This window comes from Microtus ochrogaster, unplaced genomic scaffold (assembly GCF_000317375.1).
Source record: "Microtus ochrogaster isolate Prairie Vole_2 unplaced genomic scaffold, MicOch1.0 UNK33, whole genome shotgun sequence".
NCBI lineage: Eukaryota > Metazoa > Chordata > Mammalia > Rodentia > Cricetidae > Microtus > Microtus ochrogaster.
The window spans coordinates 908,283-935,211 of NW_004949131.1; the positions used below are offsets into that span (position 1 = coordinate 908,283).

The following is a 26,929-nucleotide window of genomic DNA, read 5'->3' on the forward strand; positions in this document are numbered from 1 at the left end:
GTAGACCAGGCTGGTCTCGAACTCACAGAGATCCGTCTGCCTCTGCCTCCCGAGTGCTGGGATTACAGGCGTGCGCCACCACCGCCCGGCCCCAATAGTACATTCTTAAAGCTCAGAAACCACAGCCCCAAGAAGTGCTTGAAGCCAAATTCGGAGTGAAAGACTTTAACTTCCTCTCTGTGAATCTAAAGACATTTAGGTCCGGAGACAAGTTATACTATGTCATAAACTAAGTTCACAGCCCAGGGATCCATAAAGCAAGAGTTCAGATCACAGGCTATACTGCCACCCACCACCCCAGGCCACTTGGCCTTTAGCTTTCCCATCACTTGAGTTTTTCAAAGTTCTAAAAAAACCATCTTCTGGAGGACATTTAGTTAGAAACCCAGTCGAGTCCTTCTCACTATTAGTCAGCATCTAACAATCTTGGCATTGTTCTATGCGAATTTATGGCAGAAATGGCTCATAGTTTTAAAACTGCTTTATTACAGTCTAGGATCTGTTTTTTTTTTCTTAAAAAAAAAAAAACCTCCAAATAACTTACCTTATATTTTAAAATATTTCAAGGCTTAAAGCCCAAACTGAACTGTTCTCATGAATTTGGAGGAACAGGTTCTCTGTAAGCAAACCGTTACACACCCCACTCTCTTTCTGGAGTGCTGGGAGCTCATATCCCACTCTCTTCCTGGAGTGCTGGGAGCTCATACCCCACTCTCTTCCTGGAGTGCTGGGAGCTCATACTCCACTCTCTACATGGAGTGCTGGAAGATCATACCCCACTCTCTTCCTGGAGTGCTGGGAGCTCATACCCCACTCTCTTCCAGGAGTGCTGGAAGATCATACCCCGAGTTTGTGTCTGCTGGGCAAGCACCCCAGCACCGAACACAGTATGCCCACTGGCAGACGCTTGTTGTAGCTCTATTTGTAAGACTGAGTAGAAGCCATCTATTGACCAGGCAGATGGGTTTCCGATGTGTCAGATTTAAGCAGAGTTATGCTAGTAAACTGATTCAAAAGCAAACTTTAATTTTACTTAGATAAACTATCTTAACCTACCGAGTCTTCTCCATTCTAAATTTCTGTAATCTAGTCTGCCACGGGCATATTAAGTTATTGGTCCCACTATACATAATAGTATTACTCCTTGAGTCTCAAAGTGCTAATCTGTTCAGCAGTGGGATAATGGTCCATGTTTTCATTTGTAAGCAGTAGTTTCAAGTTAGAGCCTTTCCAGTGCTCAGAATTTAACTTGACCCTAACCTGTGTGCACACCTGACTTCCCCCTAACCCTCCAGTGCTATGTCTGTGCTCCTCAGCTGTCTAGGGCAGGGATGGACAGCGGCTTAGCCTATACCACATCTGTTGCACATCAACACTTCACTGCAACAGTGCTGCTTCCAGGCTGCTTCCTTTCACAGACAAGCCGAGCACTTGTGAGATCTCCTCCCCTACTCCCCATGCTGGGGTTACAGGCACACAAGGCCTCGTCCTTCTTTTCATCAGGGAGTTAGAGATGTGAATTTAGGTCTTTCTGTTGCACAACTAGCACTCTTACACACTGAACCTTCCCCCCAGCCCGCCCTTTTTCTTCAAGTGAGATAAACAGCAATCACCTTGTTCCACTCTCTTGAGCCTTCCAAGTTTCAGCACAGGCTTCCCTGATACAGAGCAACAATCCAGCTTCCACAGAAAAGCACTTCCTGTCTTTGCCATCCCAAACAGACATATAATCAAATGTCATGAAATAATTACCTGAGTTACTGATATTTTATGCTCACCTTTGGACCTATTAATTTATCTGCTGTCATTTTAGCAAAAAGTTCTGCTGTCTGGGACCGAACCTGTGGATGTGTTGAATTGCAGAACATATCCAGTAAATAAATCAAAGCTCCTATGAAAGAAAGAAAAATAAGCAATGCTTCCATGCAGAAAGCGACTTTTCTCACAAGTAATTTCTATTCACTTTACCTAACTCCAACTTACCGCATCTTATACCTTCATCTCTCTCTGTCTGTCTTTCAATGAAGTTCCACTATTTTAAACAGTCCTCCTGTCACAGCCTTATGTAGCTGGGAACAGGGCCACCACAATGCCTGGCTAGCTGTCTTAATTTTAAGAACTCTTAACACTTCAGTGCATTCTACATCAGCAGACTGTGAGGCAGCTCAAGGTGAAGGACGGCTCACTGAGCTAGATGGAGGAGAAAGAGTTGTGTACATTACCCTTTGCCATGGCTTCTTTGATTATCTTTGTATTCGATGCCAAAGCATAGAGAGTCTCTAGAACAAGCTGTCGGCCTGTAGAGCAAAAGACATGTCAAGAAATGCATCAACTCCTTAGCTCACATTTACAGGGCATCAGCTTGTGCCAGACCCTTAGCCAGATGTTCCGTAGTATATCAGATTCCCCCCTCACAGTAGCCAGCAGGACAAGTGTTGTTATAGCTGTGCTGTGATGAAGCTGAGGCCCAGAACATTCAACCCGAAGGTCTCAGAGTGAGTTAGTGGTATAGCTGGTTTTCCTTCCCTCTCAAGTCCACATTCATGACCACTATGCTATATACTAGCTTCCTACCAACTGTTTTCTCCATGACCCAAATCATCATTTCTTTCCATCCAGAGAACACCCCACTAGGCACCTAAGATGTCTACCTGTTGTTAGCATCTTAGGGAAGCAGGAGGAAGAACAACTGTAAACCGGTGCTGTACTCCTCGGCCATAGCTGCATGCTGTGTAAGTACACTGAACTAACAGACTCGGTTCCTTCAGAGTTAAGTAGGAATGACAGACAAGAGGCTAAAAGAAGGAAGAGTTGACAAAGGAGAGGCTGACAAGCACTGGGCTGAGACTAAAACAATAACAGCGACACCCCTTAGAATCGGTTGAATTATCTAAATGCAGGCTATTTTACTTGTAAGAGTAAAGTGTTGGCTATACTATATAAATGAAGCAGTGATAAATTTTTACTTTGTCTTTTTAAAGGTTATTTGTGTATATTAACGTTTTGCCTGCATGAATGTCTGTGCACCACATTTGTGCCTGGTGCCCAGAGGTCAGAAGAGAGTGTGCTGGATCCCCTGGAACTGGAGTTGTGAGCCGAGATATGAGTGCTGGGAACTGAACCTGGGTCCTCTGCACAGACAGTCAGCGCTCTGAACTGTTGTGCCACCTCTCTAGCTCCTAAATTTATATTTTGAAACTATGATTTATGTCATGTTTTACTTTACCAACCAGTTTTGTTTTGCAGTAAGTCTTACAAAGTTTGAAAAAGAAAAGGAAAAGTCACATAAGCTTATAAGGTATGACAACAAAAATCTGCAAATAGCTTCTTAAGGTTTGCCTTTTTCCTTTTTGGGGGGTGGGGGACAGGATCTAACAATGTAACCTTAGATGGCTGGAACTCACAGAGATCCATCTGCTTGTGATTCCTGAGTACTGCCATTTGAAAGAGCTATTCCAAGTTTGTTATTTATTCTAAAGAAAACACACACTGATGAATATCTTGAATATCACCATAGAACCTTCATCCGGCAGTAGATGGAGATAGAGACAGAGACCCACATCAGAGCACTGGACTGAGCTCCCAAGGTCCAGATGAAGAACAGAAGGAGGGAGAACATGAGCAAGGAAGTCAGGACCGTGAGGGGTGCGTTCACCCACTGAGACTGTGTGACTGATCTAATGGGAGCTCACCAAGGCCAGCTGGACTGGGACTGAATGAGTATGTGATCAAACCGGACTCTCTGAATGTGGCTGACAATGGGAGCTGACTGAGAAGCCAATGATAATGGCACCAGGTTTTGATTCTACTGCATGCACTGGCTTTTGGGGAGCCTAATCTGTTTGGATGCATATCTTCCTAGACCTGGATGGAGGGGGGGCTTGGACTTCCCACAGGGCAAGGTACCCTGACTTCTCTTAGGACTGGAGAGGGAGAGGGAGAAGAGTGGGGAAGTGGGAGGGAAACAGGAGGAGGTGGAAATTTTTAATAATTAAATAAAAAAAACCACTATTCAAGAAAAATGCAACTCTACTCAATTAGATATGAAGAAACGGCAAACAATAAAGATGACTAAGGAGGGCCCTACTTACAAGATTGAAGAGAGGTTGAACTAAGGTATGTACAACATTCAGAAGTTAGTGAAGTGGACTAGGGATGTATCTCAGTATTGGTTTTGTGATTGAAGCTAGACTACAATTGGTCAAAACCTCAATGACCTTCTTCCCACAAAACAATCTTAAGGCTAGACCAGCACAAAGACCAACTATTACAGTGGACAACTGTACTGCTTTCAAAAAACCTGCATCAGTACAGGCTGTATCAGAATCAGACTGCAGTATCACCATCACCTTAGTGGTAATATCTCTATGGGAATCAAATCAGTAAAAGATAAAGGGCACAGCACTAAGTGCAAAGCAATCACCGCTACCTTACACATACCTTCTAGTACCCAAGACCTTTCAAGTATAATACATTATGGAATACCAGCACATTTTAGTTACTCAGACCAAGACTATGCTCAACAAACTGACATTTTCCAGGTATTTTGCTTGGGTTTTAGACTTCTCTCATTCCCCAACTTTCTACTTTTATATGGGAAACAACATAATTTCATTCATTTATACAAAACATAATTAGAAAAACAAATCTAATATGGTGAGTACTACTTTAAATATTCTAAAACTCAACATGAATGACATGTCTCAAGTTTTGTATCAACCATGATCTACTGTCCCCTATCAGCTATTATGCTGTGTTTTCCAAAATTCCATCTGTACATATACCTACTTGATGGCAATGAATGTAGAAGAGCCAACAAATTGGACAAAACCATGGATTCTGCAATATTATTGACACAGTCTTGGTTGGATGTCACTATATTCACAACCTGAAAATTAATCAACAGGATATTAAATAATTTTGGCCCTAAATTAAATGAAGTGATGGTTTTACAAAAGTGACAAATATCTTTGGAAGACAAAAATTTTTAGAAGAATTTAATTTCAAAAGATTGGCTATTGCTAATTTGATTATTTGAGGAACCTTCTATCTGAATGCCTTCCAGAACTGTGATCACAAATGGGGGGCAGTTGGGGGACCAGTCTTTCTCACAACTTTCTCTTGCTTTAGGAAGTAAATGTCCTTAGTAGCTAACATAACAGACTGCTCTAGCCTCTATAATAGAGAAATTGGTGCACTCTTCTTTCAAAGTAAAGCTCTGTCAAGTCCAGCCGTTGCTGTATGCAATGAAAGACTGATGTCATTAGAACCAGGTTCAGCATTCCAGAACACTGTATTCTAGGTCTGATAATGTTCAATTTAAAAGTTACAAGATTTCTGAAGGAAGTAAATAGTAAAGCATGTTTCTTAATGTAAAGAACATGCTTGTTAATGCTTTCTGATAAATTTAACGATTATTATTCTACTAAGAATATGACGAACCAAAAGGTAATCTTAGCACACATTACATGGTGTTTTTTGTTTTTTAGAGCTATTTTTGTACCTTCTCCTGCAAGGTTGAAAGTGGTGTTTTTGGTAATAAACCATGTGTTCTAATGACAGGGCCATCTGAAGATGACCGCAAGCTCTTACTATGAGTTGCCTGAACAAGTACGACCATGATCAGGGGCTTCCTTATTATGTCAATAGCTGCAACCAAACAGCATCCTGTGGCCCTAATAGTTTCATTCTTTTGGAGAAAGGGCTCCAAATTCTCTGGTACCCTTACCACCCAAGGGTCTTCTATAACTTTTCACCAAGGGGTCTGCAAGTCTTGCTAAAACGGTTATTTTTGTGCTAGGTGTACAAGGAGGAGGAACAATTAATGGGAAAGAGGTAAGGTTGATCCTTAGGAGGTGTCCCGGTCATAACACATCTTTCTGTGGGCACCAAGACAGGGAACTGCCTTCTCCTCTTGCTGATCTGTGGTTACGAAACTTTCAAGTAAAGCCTAGTCTCTAACACACTCCACGTGGCACTCTACAATATACCCAGGCCCTGATGCATGCCAACAACCACAGATAGAACCACCTTGAACAACAGTGTCCAGCATTTGCTCTTTAAGGTTATATTAATAATTACATCAATTCAACTTGAAAAATACAAAAATTTGAGGCAATAGACAAAATGAATATAGCACACAGATTTTCATCAACTTTAGACAGTGGCTGATCAAGTCTCAAAGCACTGACAGTAAGTGGTAGGAGGTGTGGCCCCCTAGTATAAAACAGCTTTACCTCCAAAGCCAGCTGCTGCACTTGACCAGCTCCATGGACTCGGAGCAGAGAAAATATTAACTTAAAGTGCCCAATGCATTCACTTTCAGAACCTAGGGAATGAGAACAAGAAGATATATCATTTACAAGAGATACACTTGTAGGCCTTTGGAAAACACACTGTTATTTGCTGTGAATCTTATCTCTGGAACTCTGAGGAGTATCTGGAAGGTGCACAGGGTGTTAAGCAGCAAAGAACAGAATATTAGAGATTTTTTAGTTTGCTTACATGCCTACCTCTAGTCCCAGGCTAAAAACAAGAAAAATTTAAAATAATCAGTCCAAACACAATTCAAAAATCCTAAATAGAAGGTAATTTTACTCATTACCTCTATCAATATTCTCCAACCTATAGCCTAAAAGTGGCACGAGCCTCAGGACACATATGATCGCAGCCCAACACAATGTAAACTGACTCAAAGCACTGTGGGGCGTGGTTGGTTTGAGGGGGTAACAATTACTCATTAGATGATGATGCTGTGCAATGTTGAAAGATTGGACAGCTGTGTCTAGATTTTAGGATTACCCCCTCAACACAATTGTACTTGGGAGAATCTGACATCATTTAGTCTTTAATTAAGACTGGGACAGAACTCTGCAGCTTAAAGACAACATCAGAAACAATTTGATATGCACACATCAGCGACTCTTAGAAGAGAAGAATGTTTTCACTCCTACCCACTTCAGTCCTAATTCGATATATCTGCTAGCACTCTTGTTAATCAAGCAAAACACAGAACAGAGGGTTTTGCTCAGCACACCCTTCCTTCTGTTACAAACACATAAAAGAGTATAATGTGTCATCTTTTGAGGTCCCTGATGCCTTTGTCCCCTAAAAGTCTGAAAACATTCAATAAGCTACTTTAAAATTCAGTTGTAAACCACTTATTAATAGGTAAGAACTGCGCCAACTAATCAATGGAATGCAGGAAAGGAAGGAGCGCGCACAGTCCTAACATGAGAACTGCAGGGGTGGACTCAAAGCCGAGTTCCCACGCAGCCTCCTCAGGTCTTTACCAGCTGCAACCCACAGACGTCCTGTGTTGAAGCTTCACTGTGCCTCAAAACACCAGTAGCATTTTATGATGACCTCAAACAATACAGAATGATGTGTTCTCTGGGTTTTAAAAGTCAATGTACCCTGTGACTAAATAATTTCCCTAATACTGCTACTGGTTATTTGAACAAAATTTTGGCAAATACCAAAAAGTTAAAAATTTTAATAGCATTTCAATAGTCACTGAACAGGGTAAATAAATACTTTAAAGAAATTTAAACTGAAGGGTGGGGAGGATAGCTCAGTGGTTAAGAGCATTGTCTGCTCTTCCAGAGGACCCAGGTTCAATTTCCAGCACCCACATGGAAGCTCAGAACTGTTTTAAACTCAAGTTTCAGGGGATCCAAAATCCTCACAAGGGTTTACATGCAGGCAAAACACCAATATATATAAAATAAAAATAAATAATTTAAAAAAGAAGAAAGAAAGAAATTCAATTTTTTAAATCTGTGCTGTCTCCCTCTTCTGGCAGAGGTTAGAAATGAAGGCTGTGCTAGGTTAACATCATTTTACCTGCACTGTTATAGCCTAGATCCAGGCAGCTAGGATGGTCATCTGGACATTTTTTAATGACCTTTGAAAGACATTTAAGAGAAGAAATCTCACCCTTTTTAAAACTTCAGACAATTTTCAGAAAATGAGTGTCCATATGCAAATAATACTGCATTGAGGACAAAAGAGGCAACACTTAGATCATCTAATAAATATTCAAGTACATATACATGGCATGCCAATTTGTAATAGTAATATGAAAATTCTCAGTAACAAATGGTGCTATTTCAATTTATTTTTTCTTAATCATGAATTCTTCTAAACACAGTAGCTTGAACTCTCTTCTAGCCTTCGGAGACAGTATGGTGTCACCTCTATTTATTGTTATATCACATGTAGCAAAGAGCCAAGTGTGAGTTTTCCCTGAGTCCCCACAATAAAATCAGAGTGTTTTGGAACTCTCTGGTTGTTCTAATGGTGCTATGAATCAATGGTGCAATCACATACCTGGGTTGTATTTGATGACATTTCTCAGAGCCTCCAGAGCCATTTCCACTCTCGGTAAGCGGTCCCCATGCTGCTCTGACTCCACTTTTGCAGTATGAGTGATGGCCATGAACGTGTGGAGGTACTGGGCCTGAGAGCCTATGTAATCCAAGAGACTCGCAGCAAACTCTTTTGGAACCTAAGTCAAGCACACAAATATATAAATGTGGGAGCCATCATAATAACTTATCCTGAAAATTTTAAGAGCAAAAGAAAAAAACCTCAAGAAACTGAATGAATGTGATTGAACTGTGAATACAAATGCATATAGCTATGCATAAAGGAATGGGAAAACCAAAACCAAAACCAATTAAAATTTACCTAACTTTCTGAGATCTTACACACTTTCACCAGTATCTTGGTACAATGTTAAGATTAGGATATCTGATGCCTTTACTAATCTAAGTAAGAACATCTGTGACTTTTTACAATTAAATTGTATTTTTAGAATACAAAAATTACTTACAGTTGCAATAGAAATTCAGAGGCCAGCTTTCCAAGGGTCTGTTCTAATCATTTAACTCATTTTGCTGACTAACTAGTTAAATATATTATTCTGTAAATAATAATACACACTAATTTGGTAAATTCCAATTTCAGGAGCAAATTATAAAACAAAGCATTATTTCTAACCCACCTTGGTAATGAATGTCTGTAATCATAGCTACTTGGGAGGCTAAGTCAAGAGAAGTTTGAATTTAAGGCCAGCCTGGGCCACAAAGAAAGACCCTATTCACATATGTCTGCACACATCCATATACACACATGGTATGATTCACTTCTCTTTACAAGTCACTCAACTACAAAATTTTGCCTTTCCCCTAAAGCAGCAAATATAAGGGACAGATAAGAAACAAGTGGTTGTTTTATGAGCTTCATGAAACTCAATTCTTCAATAATCTAGAGCAGTACTTCTCAACCTTTCCAGTGTTGTGACCCTTTATTCTTCATGTTGTGGTGACCACAACCATAAACTTTTTTTTTTTTTTGTTTTTTTTTTGTTTTTTTGAGACAGGGTTTCTCTGTGGTTTTGGAGCCTGTCCTGGAACTTTTTTTTTTGTTTTTTTGAGACAGGGTTTCTCTGTGGTTTTGGAGCCTGTCCTGGAACTAGCTCTTGTAGACCAGGCTGGTCTCGAACTCACAGAGATCCGCCTGCCTCTGCCTCCCGAGTGCTGGGATTAAAGGCGTGCGCCACCACCGCCCGGCCCATAAACTTATTTTAATGTTACTTCATAACTGTAATCTTGTTAATCTTGTTACTACTATAAATTGTAATGCAAGTATCTAATATGCAACCCCTGTGAAAGAGTTGTTTGACCACTCCAAAAGGGTCATGACCCACAGGTTGAGAGCCACTGATCTAGATGAAGATGCTCGTACCAGGACAACATATAATGGTCTTAGCAAATAAAGAGGTATTAATTCCAAATTGTACAACTTGAATAAGTCAGTAGTAGTTCTCAGTAAATATTATCACAGGCATCAGATAAAATTAAAAGCCAAGCACTTACCTCTAGCTGAAAAGTTGGGACTTCATTATATACTCTAACAAAAATCTCGCCCACAATCAGTTCTTTGGCATGGTCACTGTAGACAAATTCTGCCCCGTAAGTTTTGTCACAATCACCCTTTAAAAAGAGAAAAAAGATTGTTAGATGTAAATGTCATTTGTAAATCTACTCTGTTTTGCTTAATAATGCACAGAATACTTCAGGAAATCCACTCACACCCGAGAGAGGGCAAATGCACTGTGATGTATGTGGGTAGTACATTGCCGGATTGGCTCAGGGACAGCAGGGCGTTTTACTTCTACTAAGACTATTAGGACTCATTTTGAAGTCTCAGAAGGTCACTAGGGTGAGTCAAGAATTAAGAATTGGCAATAGAAAGCAGGCTATGACACATGTGGACTAGGAGTGACAAGTAATAAATATATTGATTAAAGCACCCGATTCTCCTAGTGCATACGAGCTTTTCCATTAGAAGGTGGGAATAAGAGGAAATGTCAGTTTTGATAATGGAAGCATGGACTGACAGGAAAATCAGTTCATCATGAGCAACACTTTGCTAGCTGTACAAAAGTAATAACAACAAGAAAATCCCAATGTAGTATTTTAAAGATTTGTTTTTATTATTTTTAATTATGTTTGTGTGTCTGCATGTGTGGGACTGCACAGGTGAGTCCTGGTATCTTTGTGCTGGAGTTACAGGAATTATGAGCAGACTTATAGGGGTTGCAAATAAAACTCAGATCCTCTGGAAGAGTGGTGTGTACTCCCAACTACTGAACCATCTCTCAAACACCCTAAAGTATTATCTTGTACAACACTAGGCTATCCTTAAAATGGGCATAGCACATTTTGTTTCAAGACAGATTCCACCTGTCACCTAAGAGCATATAAAACACTAACATACCTTTTTAATCATATTTTCTTGTTGTGACTCAAGAAATTCAAGCAGTTCCGCTCTTGTAGAATTGTTCCACATCAGGTAAGGGTTCTCTGTGTTGCTGTTAAGCATCTTCAGAATCTAGGAAGACAGTATTCCTGTTAAGTCACACTCATGGAGCCTTGAGTATCAGATTGCAGTTGGTACCTCTGTAAGTCTGACAAGCTTGTTGATGCCCTCCATCTTGCAGTAAGGAAAACCAAGGCTACAAAAGCTGATGTTATTTGTTATAGGTCTTACACCAGTAAATGTGAGACTGGGGGTGAAATCCGAGCCTGATTTCAATCAACTCCTCAGTCTTCTGTTTGGTGGAAACCCCAGTACCCTAAGTATCTACTTAGCAGTAAGTATTTCTAAATACACACCATACTTTCTGCACATACATATGCTCGAAACAAAATCTACATCTTTATGAAGCACACCCCTAAGGAAAATGGGGGATGGGCACCTGTGCACCAGGTGGATTTCCTGTGCACACCCTGACTCAGGCTGCAGCTGAGGAGCTCTGCAGGCTGATGATGTTTCCAGTTGGCTCTCTTCAACTGTAAACACATATTCCACACCTTAAGTGTTTGAATGAAAATGTTTCCATTCCTTATTTCCAGAGCTCTAGGCCAGAAAGGAAGTCGACCATGTGTGGTGTCTAAGTGAGAATGGCCCCATATCATTTCAATGCTGTTTTCCTAGCCTGGTTCTCAGTGACCCTCACCAAAGAGGGCACACATGGAAGTGGGAGCCGAGTAGTACTTATTCACCATGAACTGATGAAAATGCATGTATGTGGAGGGTGTGGGCTGCATGGATGTATTTCCAGCATTCCAACCTTGACCAAGAATAGCTATAACTTACAACAAACATCTAAACAAGCTTAGTTCCTGACTGGAAACATCACTGCAAATTCGTTCTCTTGTCCTAGCCCTTTGTGATTCAAGGTTGGTTAAGAATAATGGTAGGCTCTGTAGTTGAGAAACATGAAGCTAATTCTCTGTTCCAGAAGTTAGACTCCAAGGTCTGTTGTCATTGCCATAAACCCACAATACACTCAGTTTCTTAGCTAAGAGAACAAGCAAGTGAATATTCAATTTTCAGGTTTCCCAGAGCAATCGGGATTATCCTGTTCCTTTAGAACTTAAAGGATTTTGCATTATTCACAAACCCAGCTTACTGCTGTAGTCCTTACCTCAGTAGCACTAGCCACAGCTAGCTTTCTAGCAATGTAGGGTGTCAGCATGCCAGCCAAACTCTTCCTTACAGTTGGATTTTCTGGGGTTGCTTGGTCATCAAGTAAATATCCACCAAGTCGACTCAGAGCATGGACACTGAGTTTGGCAAGACTGTTGGCCACTTCCTGTTATATATAAAAAATAAGACATTAAAGTAGGTATGTTCCCTTACATAAGTGACATAAATAGCTTTATGGTATCAATACTGTATAGAAATATTTTAATGATCAGCAAGGAAACAGCTGGCACAGGCGTACCAACATCAGCACCATAGAACTTATACATTCCAGATTTATTTTGTTTTTAAATACGGAAACCCCTTAGCACTGACATACTTATCTGTCCTATAGAATCACCTGGAAGTGGGGTGAGAGGAAGAGACAGGGAGACCTAACTGCTAGATGCACATGCTGGGAATATGAGCAATAAATGACAACAAATATGAACCAAGAAATAGAAGAAAAAAACTTTAAAAATCAGACAAATACAAAGGTGCTGGGAAAATCTAGTTCCAACAGCCTGATACATTTTTATACTTCCCTATTATATAATTCTGAAATCATAAAGTTGACTGAGTAACTAAGAAAATGTTACATGATTTCCATTCCTTCAATTCCCTTGCCTTAAATCCCTCACACATAAGTAAAACCCATCCCTGCACTGGAAACCGGGAAGATGGAAGATAGTCTAGGTGACAGGATGGTCTGGGCTATGGAGTGAGTTGAAGTCACTCTGGGTTGCAATTAAAGAACGTGTGCCAACGTACAGAGCAGTCAACAGCCATCTTGAAACAGCACCTCTAAATGGCTCAAGCTTTGTTTCCCGATGATTGGGATTGGGGTAAAGTTACCTGCTGGTTGGTTTCTTCGTTTTTCTGAATGCCACTCTCTTCCAATGTATAGTCATAGTTAAACAGATAACCAAGTAGATGCCATAAAATTCCAGCCTGAAATAGATGTGTCTGTAACCAGAAGTCTACCGCAAAAGAACTGACACATTCCACTGCGAGGGCGGCCACCCGTGGGATACTCTGCAAGGAAAATAACACACTGACTTGCAGGGTGAAAAACACTGCCAAGAGAAACCAGCTAGTAACACATGCCCAGTTAGCTATCTTTTCTTACAAAATATCTTACCAAGTGCAAAGACTCTGAGATCAGCTTTCTCATCTTTCATGTAAATGCAATAAAGGAACAACAGCAAAACTGCTAGTACAATCAGAGATCTGAGCTTCACACCAACAGCCTTGTTCCTCCTAAGCCTTCAGAAGGCACCAAGCAGAAGAAGCCGAGGAATCTGACCAGGTCCCCAGCCCCAGCTGCCTCAACCAAGATCAGCACCTCCGTCCTTTCTATTCAGCATAACTCAAGTCTCTTCCCTATCAGGCACAGCATCTTCAGAGCCGGATTCTCTTGGTGGTCCAGGTTGGGAGGGAGTCAGCATGTTCTTACTTCTCGGAAGCCCTCGCAGTAAGCAGCGACCACATCACAGGTTCTACAATGTCCTGCCTTAGAAGATTTTAGTCTCATCTTCTCTCTTTCCTTCCTTAGAAACTGAGACTCACTTCTAGCTATGTCACTACATTCTTACTTTTTGTGGGCCAGAATAAGATGAAACCCATTATTTATAGCAATGTTTCTAGAAGAATACTTAAAAGATATGAGCAATTTACTTAGAAATAGTTTTGGGTAAACACGTGGCTATAAATCAAGCACTCATTGTTTGAAAAGAAAACCTACAGTGATTATACCCTGTAAGGTGTGAGCCATACCTTGCCAAAATACAGCACCCGGCAGAGGTCCTTGATGATGCCGGGCATTTCTGTGATCTTCTCCCGGCACTCTTCAAACTGCGCAGCCACGCTATAGCATCTGCTTATGTGTCCACACACCTACAGACAGCACAAGAGACAGAAGCAATCACACATGTACTCATTATGAAAGACATGACAGAAGACAAATCTGCTCAGATGTGAGCAATACTTAATGTTGTACACAATGCTCCAAAATTAAAAACAGGACTTTTCAATTAAATTAGGGGAAATCTTAAGATTTCTTATAGATGAAGAGGTCAGCATACTATGAACAAACACACCACGGCTTGTTTTTGTGCTACCACTGAGCTATAAGAATAGGTGCTTTTTGTTTGTTTGTTTGTTTGTTTGTTTGTTTATTTGTTTTTTGAGACAGGTTTCTCTGTAGCTTTGGAGCCTGTCCTGGAACTAGCTCTTGTAGACCAGGCTGGCCTCGAACTCAGAGATCTGCCTGACTCCGCTTCCAAGTGCTGGGATTAAAGGCATGTGCCACCACTGCCTGGCAAAAATAGTTTTATTTTTTAAAAAACGTTAAAAGTGCTATGAAAAATAAACAATAAATTTAAAAAATATTAAATAACAGAGAATGTAAACTTAATGACTTAAATACCCATTTAACTTTTATTTTAAAAAAGCTCATGGGATTCTTAGTTAAGGTATTTTTGTGCTTAATATGGCAGGGTATTAAAAACTCTTTTCATACAAGCCACTTCAACACAGCAGCTTCAACTCAGAGCCAGTACCCAACTTATTTAGTCTATGCCTAAGGAAAGAAAGGGTCACATAAAAAGCTATGCTTTATAATTTAGTGAATTCATGATGGGTTTCTGTTAAAGAATCAAGTTATTTCAACCTTGACAAACAACAGTCTGTGAATATAGTGTGAGGAGGAGAGAGGAGGAAACTAGAGAGGTGCAGAGGTAACTGAAACAAGAATGACAGAAATGACGAGTGAGTGTTTGAAGCTGGTGATGGAAACCTAAAGGGCCAGCACATGGCTTTCCACCTTTTTTAAAAAGAGAAAGGTACTGGACGGTGATAGCATACACCTTTAATCTTAGCACTTGGAAGGCAGAGGTAGGTGGATCTCTGTGAGTTCAAGGCCAGCCTGGTCTACAGAGCAAGTTCCAGAGCAACCAGAGCTGTTACAGACCGCATCTCAAAAAAACGAGAAAGAGAGAGAAAGAGAGAGAGAGAGAGAGAGAGAGAGAGAGAGAGAGAGAGAGAATCTTACTGCAGTGAGGACTTTTAGTGGTGTTCTTACAGTATGACCAGCTGCACCAGCCTTGCCTGCAAACCTGCTTGAGAATCACATCATCTACCCTATCCTACACTGAGAAACTCAGTAAGGCGGAAGGCAGTTTTAAGAAGCACCCCAGTCGATGTCTGAACCACCATCTAACATACCATTTAGCCTCACCTGCACTGACATGTCCCTTGGTTTACTGGAGCGATTCAGGACAGCCACGCAGCGACTAAATGCCTCCTGTAACACCTATCAAGGAAGAAGTATGCCATTAGGTCTCCACTTGGACTTGAATGTAAAAAGCCTCTTCCAGCATGGATAAGATCACACAACCTTTTAACGTTACAGATAAACACTTACTCAATTGACATTTGTTACATAGACAAGTAAACAAAGGGCTGCATGGTGTACTGATTTTTTTTAAATTATTTATTTATTTATTATGTATACAATATTCTGTCTGTATGCCTGAAGGCCAGAAGAGGGCGCCAAACCTCTTTACAGATGGTTGTGAGCCACCATGTGATTACTGGGAATTGAACTCAGGACCTTTGGAAGAGCAGGCAATGCTCTTAACCACTGAGCCATCTCTCCAGCCCCGGTGTACTGATTTTTTTTAAAGCATTCCCAGGAACTACTTTATAAGTAACATTACCGACCACCTCCGAACTCAGGACTCTGACTCCTGCTATAAAATGTGCTATCTGGTGAAATAAAGGAAAAGAAAAAGCTGTGCCCAATGCGTCTGTGCGGAGAGATTCTGAACTGTCAAGAACCACTTAATGTGCCTTAAGATAAGTCCAAGGCCTGTGTCTATTACCTCTAACCCTTTCTCTCTTCTGAGCTCTTCAGCATTGAGGGCTGAGCAGTTGACTGTGTGGAAAGCCAGCTCTGCAGCAGCAGGCAACAGTGGTGACTCTTTTGAGAAAAGGAGGTCATCTGAAGTCTCCATTGTTATGGTCCTAATTAGCATGGGGTATCCTGCATATTTATAAGGCTGTAACTCTGAAATAACAGAAGGATAGTGTTAAAGTCGCATCATGATTCAGTTACGGTACCTCAAAAATAAAACACTCTGTATGCTAAATGTGTCCTAATTTACCTTTCCTTTTCAGTGAAATCTTGTGGTGAACTATAATATTTCTTGGTAAATTAACTGCACTTGGCATGAAGACAACTGATTTACCAGAGTATCTGCTGTCACCCATGTGACCTTTGTAATTTTTCATCTGATTACATTCAGCAAGACACAGCAAGTGCTCCTGTAATCACAGTGGCACTCAGAACACATTTCTCTTAGGAGTATAAATGAGAACTGTGTGATCAGTTTTTCTAAGAATAGGCTCGTTGCTCTATTTTACTATTTGTTTTAAACATTTACAAATCCTGAAATATAAATTGCTAGCAGAAATATAAAAAAAAAAGTATTACCTATTTACCTAGTTCTGTTTTGATAATTACAATCAGAGGTAAAAGCTGTCATCAGTACACAGTAAGAATTTTAAAATCCAGTTTGTTTTAAAAAACTATTAAATAAGGCAAAATATGCAAATAATCAGTTATGATATATATTTAATTTTTTGTTTATGAGGTTTTTGTCTGTATTTATATATCACTTGTACATCACTTGGAGGCCAGAAGAGGGCACTGGATCCCCTGGAGCTGGAGCTGTGAGCTGCCACGTGGGTGATGGCAATTGAACCTAGGTCTTGCGGGTGGAAATGTAGTCAGTGCTCTTAGCCTCTGAGCCACTTCCCTGCCCCCTTGGCCATGATATTCTTAAGTACTCTGTAATTTTACTTGAAATAAGAATAAAGTGTTTTTGTATTTTGAAACTAATCAAAATCTATCTGCTCTAAATTATACTGTTTTAAGATAGCTTACGAAGAAAAAAGCAAACGTGTATATATGCATGAATGTATGTATGTGGGGGCGGGTGTTGAGATACACTTGTACCGTCATTCTTAGTTCTAGAAGCCATTTAACTAAGATGTTTATGTTCTCTTAAAGTCACATACAAGTATGCTGATCACAGCTCTCTTCAATGATTCACTTGCTAATTTCTCAGCTGTCCCCTTCAAAATCAACTGCAACCCCCTCTCTTCTTAAGTTCCCCAGACAATCAATGCTGTTCTTGAATCCTTACTTCTTACACTCTTCTTCTCTCTCCACACCACCACCTTACATTGCTCCTACATCAATACAATATACATATCTATATATATCTCACATATATACCTCATATCGTATCAACGAAGAATGAAACATGTTCGACATAGCCTTAGACATTCTGGGTTGTTAACTGCTAGGACTACTTACTACAATGGCCCTGAAAACATTTGGACAACCCTGAACCCTGAAATGGCATTTATTTCACAGAATCCAATGTTTTTCTAACTATCCCAAAGGACAGAGTGTCTTGAGAGAGACAGTATGAAATAGCAGATGTGAGAGGGACAATCTTTTCAAGTTTCTTCTTCATTTTAAACCCATACATACTTGGTGTGCTCTGCTTTCTGGGGCTGCTGGAGCCAAGTCAGGTAGTTTTTTTTACATGTATGTCACTGAAGATAATTAAATAATCTTTAAATTCCTGATTCCATTTACTAGCTTATAGATCATTTAATGAGTCTGCTATTATATGGCTAAACATAGAACTAATCAAACAGCACCACAGAACAGTAACACCATTTCGGAAGGAATAATAACCTTGTTAGCAATGCAAAATTCTGAAAACCACAGGCAGAAGAGAGGGCGCACAGCAAGCAACCGCTTGAGGCCTTCCTTTGGAAGACAGCTGCTTTCCAGAAGTCCTTTTCAATACCAATTCCAAATCCTTTAGAATATGCTACCAAACAAGTAACTCAGTGAGATTAGCTGTAAAATAATCCACGATCTGTTACAACAGAAGATTTACCTTCTTTATGTCGGTTGAAAAGGATGCTCTGTGTTTTCAGAATTAAAATTATATTCTCTGGATCTGGCCCATCCACTATTTTTGTTGACTTGGTACATAAAAATTCATACGCTTTATTTACTTTTTCAAACATGTCCTGTATGTAACCACAAACAATTAGGATTTAATTGGAAATTTTCTAATTAAACTTAAAACAAGACATAACTGGTATTTTATTATTATAATTTACCAATTCCTTTAAATTTTACCTTCACATTAAGGAATTCATTCCAACTGCCATTTAGTTGTAATTCTAAGAGGGAACTACATTTGTTTTTCTTGACTAAGCATCCAAGAATTTCAATTTTGTGCAAGGAAAATATTTGCATAAAAATTTAAATATGACATAAGTATATGTTAACACACATAAATATTAAAGAGCCTGGGAGTCTAGCTCAGTTGGCAAGGTGTTTGTCTCGCATACATGAAGTCCTGGGTTTGAAGCTCAGCACCAAAGAAACTGGGCATAGTAATATGTTTTTGTGACCGCAGAAGACAGGAGTAACAGCTTAAGGTCATCCTTGGCCATATGACAGTTAAGAGATCAGCCTGGGATACATGAGATCCTGTCTCAAAACAAAACAAACAAAAAAACCCCAAAACAAAAATCCCTAAATTTCTCATCTATACTGAAGACTGACTCAATCAGAAAGACTACTGATAAGAACTACTGTATATTTTATTATTTAAAATCTTTAATTACATTTTCATCTATGTGGGAGAAGACAGGGCGCACACCTGGCACCGCACGTGTGGAAACGAGAGGACAACTTGTGGGAGTTAGCTCTCCCTTTTGTTCATTGGAGTTCTGGCTTTGATGACAAGCAGTTTCACTTGCTGATTCATCTGAATGAGTCCAAGTGCTACTGTTTACTGAGCACTACACCAAGTTCTGTGTTAAATTCTGTTATTTAATCTGCAGAATAGTTATTTCGGTGTGTACCACTATTGTCTTCATGAGGATCCTGCAACTCGGAGACAGTAAATGACTTACTAAAAACGAAACGTTGGTCAGCAGCAGCATAAAGCCTTATGTAAGGGCCAGACTCCTGCAAGTTTCACTACAATAGTTTTATACAGTATTTTAATAATCTAAAACGTTAAACCTAGCAATTTGACAAGTAATATCAAACTTGCTATTTTATAAGATTTTACTTATGAGTATGAATTGAATTTGAATTGCTAAATCAAACAAAGCAACAACAAAAACTCATTAAACATCTCCCTTTAAATTAAAAATGAATCAAAATGAAACAAAAAAAAAGCCAACCAGGCCTTTAACTTTAAAAGCGTTTACATTCACAAAACTGGCATCTTTTCACCACCAAGTCTTCCTTGTCAGAAATACTTATGTTTCCCATTTCCTACTTCTTTGCTTAGGATAATAAGAATTTTGGAAGCCATTTGAAAAAAAAATACAAACATTACTTAATCTGAATGATGATGACACACCTTAATTACAATGTATCCATCATTCTTATGACTGACAATGAGAGTTAATTCTCAAACAGAAATGGGTACGGCTAGAGGATAAATTTGTCCTCAACATGGGCATCACAGGAGCAGCCCTTTCCCGCTGACTGTGAGAAGACTACCCACAGAGAAAGCACAGGCTGTGGTGTGGCTGGGAGCCTGTTCATACATTAGGAACACAGGATGAGGCAACCAGAGCAAAATCAAGTGGAGCCCATTCCAAAGGTGGCACATACCCTTCCTTCCGGATTCTTATCGGGATGGTACTTCTGTGCGAGTCTGAAGTAAGCTTTTCTAATCTTGCTTTCATCATGCCTGGAAGGAGGAAAATTGTTTGTGAATACAGTAAGGTACATAAAAAAAAAACACAATAATCGAATCATGATGCTGTAATATGCTACATCTATACGGCAGAATTGTAGTATTGATCCCATATTTGGACTTGATCATTTATTAGGTATCCAATTAAATCCAATAAGATTTAAGTAAGATTAAATTTTTATGTTATCTTTATAGGTGAAGTAAAAGTTAAAAGTTCCCTAAGCAAGGTTAAACATATTATAAAATTTAGTTGCTTAGCCGGGCGATGGTGGCACACGGCTTTAATCCCAGCACTCGGGAGGCAGAGGCAGGCAGATCTCTGTGAGTTCGAGACCAGCCTGGTCTACAGAGCTAGTTCCAGGACAGGCTCCAAAGCCACAGAGAAACCCTGTCTCGAAAAACCAATAAATAAACAAACAAACAAATAAATAAATAAATAAAATAAAATAAATTTATAATATAGTTTTAGTACTATCTATTTAAAAAAATTACAAAATTGTATTTAGGATTTGATAAAATAAGATGTTTTAAAATCCAAAAATTAGGCATAATGTCTAAAATGCCACTGCAAACTGTGTATTTTAAGTTACTCTATCAGCATTAAGAAAACTTAGCAAACATTCTGTACTCTAAAAGAATGCCTTTGAAGGCATTTTCCTCTGCCATCATGTGTAGTCACTACAGACTCCCCAGGGATGCCACTAATCCACATGCAGTGCCCTGGGCACGCACACATGCCCACAGACCTTCCCCAAACACAGCATGCACTGGAGGAGGAAGCGGGAATCAAGAATGTGCAGGAGCACCATGTGCTAGATGATGGTAGGCATACTGCACACAAGAGTTCAACTGATAAAATGCAATGGCTACCAACAAGATCAGAAGAATGTATCTGGTTAGTAAATCAGAAATAGGTCAGAGTCAGTGACTAGAGTTCCAGATTATTTTCATGGGTCTTGTGGATATCAATAATTAGGCAACCTAAATGAATGAATGAACGAATAAGTAAGTAACTATAATAAAATAAACCCTTTAAGATGGCTGGTTTAAGCAAGTCAATAGCCAACATTAGACTAAATGGAGAGAAACTCACAGTGATCCCACTGAAATCAGGAAAAAGACAAGGTTGCTCATTCTCTCCATATCTATTCAATATAGTTATTGAGGTCCTAGCTAGAGCAATAAGACACCAAAAGGAGATAAAGGGGATACAAATTGCAAAAGAAGCAGTCAAACTCTATTTGCTGATGATATGATAGTTTACATAAGCGACCCCAAAAATTCTACCAAGGAACTTCTACAACTCATAAAGACTTTCAGTAATGTAGCAGGATACAAGATTAACTAAAAAAAATCAGTAGCTCTCATGCACACAGAAAATAAATGGGCTGAGAAAGAAATCAGAAAAACATCACCCTTCACAATAGTCACAGAAAGCATAAAATATCTCAGAGTAACTCCAACCAAACAAGTGGAAGACTTGTATGACAAGAACTTTAAATATTTGAAAAAAGAAATTGAAGAAGACACCAGAAAGTGGAAAGATCTCCCATGCTCTTGGGTAGGCAGAATTAACATAGTAATAATGGCAATGGCAATCTTACCAAAAGCAATCTACAGATTCAATGCAATGCCCATCAAAATCCTAGCAAAAATTCTTCACAGACCTTGAAAGAACAGTACTCAACTTCATATGGAAAAGCAGAAAACTCAGGATAGCCAAAACAATTCTGTACAAAACTTCTGGAGGCATCACAATCCCTGACTTCAAACTCTATTACAGAGCTACAGTACTGAAAACAGCCTGGTATTGGCATAAGAACAGACAGGAGGACCAATGGAACTGAATAGAAGACCTGGATATTAATCCACACACCTACGAACACCTGATTTTTGACAAAGAAGCAAAAAATATCAAATGGAAAAAAGAAAGCATATTTAACAAATGATGCTGGCATAACTGGATATCCACATGTAGAAGAATGAAAATAGACCCATATTTATCACCATGCACAAAAATCAAGCCCAAATGGATCAAAGATCTCAACATAAAGCCCGCCACACTGAACCTTATAAAAGACAAAATGGGAAATACACTTGAATGCATTGGTACAGGAGACCACTTCCTAAATATAACTCCAGTAGCACAGACACTGAGAGAAACAATTAATAAATGGGACCTCCTGAAACTGAAAAGCTTCTGTAAAGCAACAAGACAAAACGACAGCCTATAGAACGGCAAAAGATCTTCACTAACCCCACATCAGACAGAGGTCTGATCTCCAAAATATACAAAGAACTCAAGAAATTGGTCATCAAAAGAACAAGTAATCCAATAAAAAAAAAATGGAGTACAGACCTAAACAGAGAACTCTCAACAGAGGAATCTAAAATGGCTGAAAGACACTTAAGGAAATGCTCAACATCCTTCGTCATCAGAGAAATGTAAATCAAAACAACTCTGAGATTCCATTTTACATCTGTAAGAATGGCCAAGATCAAAAACACTGATGACAACTTATGCTGGAGAGGTTGTGGGGTAAAGGGAACGCTTCTGCATTGCTGGTGGTATAGCCCCTTTGGATGTCAGTGTGGCGATTTCTCAGAAAATTAGGAAACAACCTTCCTCAAGACCCAGTAATACCACTTTTGGGTACATATTCAAAGGGTGCTCAATCGTGCCACAAGAACATGTGCTCAACTGTGTTCATAGCAGCTTTGTTTGTCATAGCCAGAACCTGGAAACAACCTAAATGCCTCTCGACCAAAGAATGAATAAGGAAAATGTGGAACATTTATGCAATGGAGTACTACACAGCAGAAAAAAAGACAACATCTTGAATTTTGCAGGCAAATGAATGGAGCTAGAAAACATCATTTTGAGTGAGATAACCCAGAACCAGAAAGACAATTATCACATGTACTCACCTACAGGTGGGTTTTAAACATAAAGCAAAGAAAACCAGCCTACAAATCACAATCCCAGAGAATCTAGACAACAATGACAACCCTAAGAGAGACGTACACAGATCTAATCTACATGGGAAATAGAAAAAGATAAGATCTCCTGAGTAAATTGGGAGCATAGGGACCTTGGGAGAGGGTTGAAGGGGAGGAGAGAGGCAGGAAGGGGAGCAGAGAAAAATGTAGAGCTCAATAAAAGTCAATAAAATTTAAAAAAAGATGGCTAATTTATATGGCTTTTCATCTTTGGCACTAATGTCTTACTATACAGCAGACGTCTACTACTGTAATTCTGAAATAACTCACAGCCCCTGGCCCGCAGGCAGACTGAGCACTTCGTAAGCATCATCTATTGACATCATGGGCGGCTTCTTTTCCACTTCCTTCTTCCAAGCATCAAGTGAATCTTTCAGAAGCTTAACCTTAAAGAAATAACAGTAAAATCTGTATCCAGTAAAATGATTCAAAATAGAATTTTAGGTTTGTGTAATATTTGTGGTGTATTTATTTAAATCAACATTTCTCAGCTATTCAATTTATAGTATATTGAAATACAAAATGTTAACATTGTTGGCAGCCAGGTTATTAGTTACAGAATTTCCTTTTGTTTAAGTTGTATTTTTTGTTCTTCAACAAAGTATCTGTTAACTTTTAAAGAAATATTCATAAAACATAAAAAAACCTCAAAATTAGTACAAGATACACTGTACTAAGAAAGCAAGCACCCCATGGAGCCTTTCTTAATGTCACCTACTTATTTATTATTAATATGCTGGCATCAAACAAATGCAAGAGACAGAAAACTCACTGAGGCTGCACAGGGATGGGAGGACAGCGGCTAATACTTAGAACATGCCTGTATGCCTACATGCCAAAGTAGCAGACACTTTACACAAGATGTCAGATTCATTTTTGTTTTCTTTGTCTATCCCTGGCTGGCCTTGCAACCTTCCTACCTCCAGAAGACAGGATAACACAGGGGCCCCTGTTTACTACTAAAGCTAATTCTTTAAAATCCCAAAAACACGCTAAAATTCTATAAGGTACATTTCTCAGTGAATAAAGTTTTATCTCACTAGAGAACTTAAAAGTTTTCTGCCTTTTCATAGAATCCTGTCTGAACCAGTGCCAGGCTTGTCTGTATCTGGTGGCAGTACTGTGCAGAGACAGTTCATGTGGGACCAACGGCAGATGTTCTGACCCTTTGGATGGGAAATTGTGCTGCAGGAAGTGACAGCACGGGCGCCCAGGCTACTTTACTCCTTTTCACAGACCCAACGGCTCCAGCTCTGCTCTTCTGGACATCAGGGAGTTGTGCTTACATGAACGTTCAATATTCAGAACCTCCTTTCAGATAGCAGCCATTTCTATCACCTCCATTTTAGAGATGAACCTTGATGCCTGGTGAAATCAGGCAGCATTCTGAATGTACAAAGACCCACAACAGCCAACCTAAAACTGTCTCAGGTACCAAACACCTATGTCCATGAGATGGGCACTGGCCAGAGAATGAAACTTGTCTTGGTCATAAAAGATAAAAAACTGTAAAAAATTAAATACCTTTCAGTCTGAAATCTACCCAAATGTATTAAGAAACTGCTTAGTACATGTTGTTTAAGAAAAAGCGATTTCCTCTTTGTTCCTTTGAGATAATCTCACCAGTTTTCAGGCTTGCTGAGAACTTTAGGCACCCTTCCAGTGTGACCCTCCCAAACAGTGGGGAAATCCACAAGTGTTTAGAAATTGTTTTTGCAGTTTAAGAAGGAACAAACTGAACTTACTGGGTCTTTAATTGGCCAATCTGGAAACCGGAGTGTATCACAAAGTTGTTTGAGGTAATAAATATTACAAAATAGTTCATTTTCTAGCTGTGGATAATTGATAACCGGGATGGGACAATATTGATAAAGTGCTCTTGTATTGCTCTGCAGGCGAGGTGTAAAGTCAGCAAGATGGGCAGCAATCTTCTCTATCATGAGGCGCCTACAATCACAGAAGCTTCCGTTCAGGCATTCTGAAGGGTTAGTTTACTTAAAGAGAAACATGGGTAATCATGCAAGAAAATTACATAAATCTTCAGAATTACTCAATTACAAAGCTAGATTAAATGTTACTGGGTATTTTAATCATACTATAAATACTCATGTAAATACTTAGAAGAAATACACCTATCTATAATACTCGATGAAAAAGACCAAAGACAAACGCAGATCGGCTCAGTCATTCCTACTAAAAACCTAGCCCTTACAGAGTCATGGGGTTTGCACATGTATCAGGTAGCAGGATAGCCAGACACTAAGACTTCTTACCGCCCAAAAAGATTACAGGCAATGGTCTTTTTTCGGGCCCTAAGCAAAGCAGAATTCAATGTGGTAAGAAAAATCTTTTTGAGAGAGGCACTCAGGACAATTAAAAAAGAAAAATATTACACACAAAAACTATTTCTAATTTATTTGTATTCCTACATATTTCTCTCAACAAAAATATGACTGACACACAGAATGTAACCATTAAACATGGTGGCCAGCATAAAACAAGCATAAAGGTCAACCCACCCCCAAAATCCAATGATAATAAATAGGGGGCATGGAGAATGTAAAGTTGGCCTGAGAACTGGATGGTGTAAAGACCAAATGTCATGTAGTTAAGAGAGCTGAGAGTTTCACAGAGGCAGCCATGTCTCCCAGGAACAGGTGAAGTGCACAGTGTACACTGCCATGTGTTTCTGGGTCTCTCCCATGCGTTCCTTGTAATGTCAAAACCTGTTGGCTAAGGTGGTGGTCTGAAATTAAATGGCCCCTGTAGGCCCATAGGAAGCAGCACTACTAGGAGGTGTGGCCTTCTTGGAAGCAGTGTGTACTGTAGAAGCAGGTTTTGAGGTCTCATGCTCAAGCTATGCCCAGTGTGGCACACAGTCTCCTTTTGCTGCCTGCAGATCAAGATGTAGAACTCTTAGCTCCTTCTTCAGCACCATGTCTGCCAGTATGCCCCCATGTTTCCTGCCATGACATAATGAACTAGATCTCTGAAACTGTAAGCCAGCCTCAATTAAATGTTTTCTGTGGTCATGGTATCTCTTCACAGCAATAAAACCTTAAGACAGCTAGGAAATGTTCATCAAAACTCTTGTGGGCATCTCTAGTCTGATTCATTTTATATGGGCATGGTTTGTGGAGTGCAGGCCTACTCCCAAGAAACCAGAAGTTGTGTCTTGACTGTATTGCCATTAGTGGTAACAGGTAACACTCTTATATAAAAGTTATATTAACAGTAATTTATCAATTTCTAGGAGAACAGAAGAGGCTTCAGGTCTTGTCAAAACCTATCAGTTGATCTGGAACATACAGAAACTATAAGAACGCTTCTTGCAATGGAAATCAAGCCAGGTGATCAGTAACAAACATTCGAAGCATAAAACAAGCCCGGGTTATTCACCTCATTTCGCTGCTCCAGATTGCTTCTGGAGTGTCAAATTCACCTAGGAAAATCTCAGAAAACTTCTCAGGTTCATAATTTTCTAGGTAGCAAACCATTGCTTCAGGTAGGATATGTCCAAGTATACTTCTCTGAAAAATATCCTGTCCTTTAGTCTTAAAATAAAAACAACAAAAATGGACAAAATGTAGTTAGAAACAATAAAAATCACCTTTAAAATTTTGATAAATGAATAATTAAAACATTTCAAGATAAGAGCACAAGGCCAAGTGTGGTGGAGCACATCTTTAATCCCAGCATCTCTGTGAGTTCAAGGGCAGACAGCAGGACTAGGCAGAGAGACCTTGCCTCAAAAACAAACAAACACAACCAGAACAAAGCACTTCTGTGCTGTAGGGGGTTGGAGGAACACAGCAAAATGTGAAGTCAAAGGCAGAAGCAACAGCCACCAGCTTTGCAGCAGTCTTAGACTTTTCAGGGGTCACCTGCACCACCACACAGGACTAAAGATGATGAGCCTGTGGCCATGAATAACAATGATGGACAACAAGGAGGATCCATAAAGACATTACCTACTTGTGCTCTACCAGTCGCTACAGTTCCTACCCATACCTGCTGTTTTCAAAACCCAGTAAGTCTAGCTCCTTTGAAAGTTATTTATTTACTCTGTGCGTGCGTGT

The 26,929-nt window shown here is 39.6% G+C and overlaps 1 protein-coding gene across 4 annotated transcripts in view; it reads right to left on the minus strand.

Moving 5' to 3' along the window:
* The window catches only part of Dnajc13 (DnaJ heat shock protein family (Hsp40) member C13), a 119,148-nt gene that overhangs the window by 16,362 nt on the left and 75,857 nt on the right, over positions 1–26,929 (minus strand). For all 4 annotated transcript variants that reach the window (XR_003378863.1, XM_005368462.2, XM_026789931.1 and 1 more), the window contains 17 exons: positions 26,250–26,404; positions 24,596–24,797; positions 23,121–23,236; positions 19,766–19,844; positions 18,018–18,153; positions 15,921–16,105; positions 15,275–15,349; positions 13,813–13,932; positions 12,892–13,071; positions 11,999–12,166; positions 10,786–10,899; positions 9,882–9,998; positions 8,332–8,509; positions 6,237–6,328; positions 4,789–4,888; positions 2,223–2,297; positions 1,779–1,891 (listed from right to left, as the gene is read on the minus strand). Coding sequence is in view for 3 of the 4 variants with exons in the window: in XM_005368462.2 (XP_005368519.1) it covers positions 1,779–1,891; positions 2,223–2,297; positions 4,789–4,888; positions 6,237–6,328; positions 8,332–8,509; positions 9,882–9,998; positions 10,786–10,899; positions 11,999–12,166; positions 12,892–13,071; positions 13,813–13,932; positions 15,275–15,349; positions 15,921–16,105; positions 18,018–18,153; positions 19,766–19,844; positions 23,121–23,236; positions 24,596–24,797; positions 26,250–26,404 (2,205 nt within the window). In the remaining variant the exon portion in view is untranslated. The remainder of the gene's footprint in view (positions 1–1,778; positions 1,892–2,222; positions 2,298–4,788; positions 4,889–6,236; positions 6,329–8,331; positions 8,510–9,881; positions 9,999–10,785; positions 10,900–11,998; positions 12,167–12,891; positions 13,072–13,812; positions 13,933–15,274; positions 15,350–15,920; positions 16,106–18,017; positions 18,154–19,765; positions 19,845–23,120; positions 23,237–24,595; positions 24,798–26,249; positions 26,405–26,929) is intronic.